General features: G+C 32.5%; 2 protein-coding genes across 2 annotated transcripts; one reads left to right on the plus strand and one right to left on the minus strand.

The window, feature by feature from the left end:
- The first annotated feature begins 951 nt into the window (after positions 1 to 951).
- On the plus strand, positions 952 to 1,677 carry LOC139429517 (uncharacterized). The gene has a single exon (XM_071195288.1). It carries the CDS (start codon positions 952 to 954, stop codon positions 1,675 to 1,677), a length of 726 nt encoding a protein of 241 aa, XP_071051389.1.
- A 144-nt stretch (positions 1,678 to 1,821) lies between these two features.
- Positions 1,822 to 2,654, minus strand: LOC139429518 (uncharacterized). The gene is made up of 3 exons (XM_071195289.1): positions 2,276 to 2,654; positions 2,044 to 2,224; positions 1,822 to 1,982 (listed from the first exon to the last, which is right to left on the minus strand). Exons 1-3 carry the CDS (start codon positions 2,357 to 2,359, stop codon positions 1,822 to 1,824), a joined length of 426 nt encoding a protein of 141 aa, XP_071051390.1. The 5' UTR covers positions 2,360 to 2,654.
- Positions 2,655 to 3,321: the final 667 nt, after the last annotated feature.

Raw genomic sequence — 3,321 nt, forward strand, 5'->3', positions numbered from 1 at the left:
AACCGATAGGAGGGACTAAAAAATTTTGAATACTAGCAAAGGTTGGACTGTGGGATTTATGCGCCGAATGGTGTTATCGTTGAGGCGCAGAACTACAATTTCCCAAAAGCTCCTCCAAAATGATTTTCAAGAAAATTTCAATTTGTCTCAAACTGTAAATGTCAACGAAATGGTAGTATATCTGGATATGCCACCCAATTACACACTGGAAAGCAGAGGTTGCGCATAACATTGATGCTAGCAGTAACAAGTGATAGGGAAAAAATGGTTTCATTTGTCATATTGAGAAAAAAACCATTCTGAAATCTGAAAGACTTCCCGAATGACATCCTAGTTAGGGCACAACAAAAAGGATGGATAATGGAAAAGCTGATGATGGAATGATTAAGACAAGTATGGAGTCTTAGACCAGGAGAATTATTAAATAAGGATATTAATTAATCATAGACTGATTGCCCTTGGTTTAGACTTCTTGTCATAATAATAATACCTGGTGGAATAACATCCATACTGCAACCTGTGTATGTAAATGTATATTAACAACCTCGAGAATTAACAAAACCGGGAGCAATTAAAGGAGCTTCTGAACTTGCTCAGTGAGTGTAGGCGACATGGAAAACGTTCCCTGAAAACAACATTATAACATCATTTAAGAAGTTTTGTATAATCCGAATTGATCTGTATTGCTCCGAAGATGACGGAATATGAGAAGAAAATGATACATAAAAATGTAAATATCGTTCTAAAACCTTTAATAAAGTGTTATTGTTATAATATGATTTTATTTTACTATTTTCCAAATTGCAACTATACGACTGCGAATCTAATCCGCACCCGATTGTAATCCGCATTTGATTTTAGAGCACATAAAATTTGTAAAAAAGGTGCGGATTACATTTGAGAAAATACGGTAATTGCATAATTAAAAAATCAGAGAAAAAGTTAATTAAAATGAATGTTAAATCGGCTACTAATAAATGGTTAACAAAAGAAATAAAAAACAAAACGAGTGTGAAGCGTCAACTATATGAAGGAATGTTAATGGGTAAAATTGATAAAGAATATACTGTTTTTACCAATTTTATAGAAACAGCTAAAAATAAAGTAAGGGCTACATGGAATACCATCAATACGCTCAGACAAAATAAGCAATCTGAAAATCTCGATTTATGTGATTTTCAAAACAACTATAAAAGTAATGATGAACTGTTAAATGCAATAAATATTTATTTTGCCAATATAGCGGTTGGTAAAATGACTAATCTACAAGTACACAAAACTATAAAAACAAATATCGACTTAAAGAGATCATTTGCGTTTTATCTGACTGATCCGGGTGAAGTAAAATCAGTCATAATGTCTTTAAATAATACGTCTACAGTTGGTTACGACGAAGTTCCGATCTCTGTTCTAAAAGCTTGCGTCGATTATCTTGCTGAACCTTTAAGTAGTATTATAAACCTGTCATTTGGTTCTGCAACTTATCCACACCACCTGAAAAGAACCTTAGTAAGGCCATTGTGTAAAAAAGGTGACAAATCAGACTTTTCGAATTATAGGCCAATCGCTTTAATACCTAATGTTGCGAATGGTCGGAACCTTTCAGAACTCTTTCCAATGTCCCAGGTCACCGGTTGTACCTTATCTGGATTTTGTTTGTTGAACGTTCTTAAATAGTCTTTCAAGAATCTTTTTTAGCCTCGTTGTCCATAGATTCAGATTTTGCAATCAAAAATATAGATTTTCATATTACCTTTAAAATAAGGTTAAGATCATAACAATTCTAGTTTTTTTATAATTTTTATTTATTGAAACTATTAATTAATTCAACTTTAAGTCTAATTCGTGACTTAATTTATCAATATTAGAAAAAATATTGTCAAGAACTTCTTGAACCTCTTCCCCACTATGCATAACACCTTCTTTTGTAGCTAATGACAAGTGAAAACGATCATCATACGTAAATATTGTTAATAGAATACCTAAACAAAAATATTTATTTCATTAATCCGATTTATTATGCTATAATAAACACCGACTTACGTGAGTTATAGAACTGTGGAATAAAAGGAATTGCTGCTTCCACTTTACATCCTGCTAGATTTCCCGCTTTCAAACCTCCAACGTTAGTTATTGCCGATGTTATATTCGTGATAGTTGTAACGAAATACTTTAGTATAGAAGCAGGCATTATATTTGCTGTGTTGCAAATGGAATAAAACTCCTTAAATTTGGAACATTTTTGAATTAGAAATGATCAAACCTTTTAACTTACCATTCCGTCAATGGAATATTTAGCTTTAGTCATTTCTTCCCTAACAAATTTAATTCGATCCATCATCGTCGATTTCTTTTGCATGGTGAGAGGTGCGTTTATCGCAATTACCGTTGCATTATTTGTAAGATCGTTATAATCGTACGTTCCGTTAATAATACCAACTAAATTTTCATCGATTGGCCTAAATACCACAGCCACTGTGCATGTACTGAATTCCTTGTCTCGTTTATCCAAAACTTTTTCTAAGCTAGCTATTAACCCCGCAATTAATACTTCAGTAAACCCTAATCCGAGTTTATTTTTAATTTTTTTAGTTAACGGAACATACTTGATACTACGTTCTATATAAAACGCAATGAGACGTTCGTTATTTATTATTTCATCAAATTATTCCCCATCTTTTTCAAGTTTTAAAAAGTTTCTGTAAATGTAAGCGTCATCTAGTGTAAATATAGGTTTCGTTGTATATTTTGGATCGAGTTTTGTAGGTTTTGGTTGTTCTTCGGGAGTTGCAAATTTGTTGGCTAAACCTATTAGGGATGGACCATCACCTAAACAATGCCTAAATACAATCAGCATCGCTTTTTGTTGGTCTTTTTCATTCCATAAAACGCGTTGTGTAAATATTTCCCCATACCACAATCTTTTCCCATTACACATATTACGTAAAGACTTCTTTTTGATATGTTCTAATATTTCGTCACGAGTCAAACATTCTTTATCGTTAATTTTAGTAAAAACGCAACAATCACCAGAATTAACTTGGTTCTTTACGTAATAACTATACCCCAAACAACTTTCGACTACGTAAGATAATTTCTTGGATGAGTTGTGTATATTTTTGAATAATTCTTGAATCCGTTTATTGACATCTTCATCATCTTTAGTGTGATTCAAAATTATTAGGCACCCAAGGGATGTCTTTTCCTCTGAGCATTCAAACACAGCGTCTTGTCCTGGTAATCTACCACCGTAATTATTGCCTAGTTTCAATATTAACCATAAATCGAGTCCGAATAAAAATATTTGAGTTAATAAAAATG

Source organism: Onthophagus taurus, chromosome 3, assembly GCF_036711975.1.
Source record: "Onthophagus taurus isolate NC chromosome 3, IU_Otau_3.0, whole genome shotgun sequence".
NCBI classification, from domain to species: domain Eukaryota; kingdom Metazoa; phylum Arthropoda; class Insecta; order Coleoptera; family Scarabaeidae; genus Onthophagus; species Onthophagus taurus.

Bases quoted from the DNA above. Each gene is read 5' to 3' on its own strand.
- LOC139429517 (XM_071195288.1), top strand. From the start codon at position 952: ATGAATGTTAAATCGGCTACTAATAAATGGTTAACAAAAGAAATAAAA.
- LOC139429518 (XM_071195289.1), bottom strand. From the start codon at position 2,359: ATGCAAAAGAAATCGACGATGATGGATCGAATTAAATTTGTTAGGGAA. The intron at 2,225-2,275 runs GTAAGTTAAAAG...TCCAAATTTAAG, and splicing joins AATATTCCATTGACGGAATG to GAGTTTTATTCCATTTGCAA. The intron at 1,983-2,043 runs GTAAGTCGGTGT...ATTTTTGTTTAG, and splicing joins TCCACAGTTCTATAACTCAC to GTATTCTATTAACAATATTT.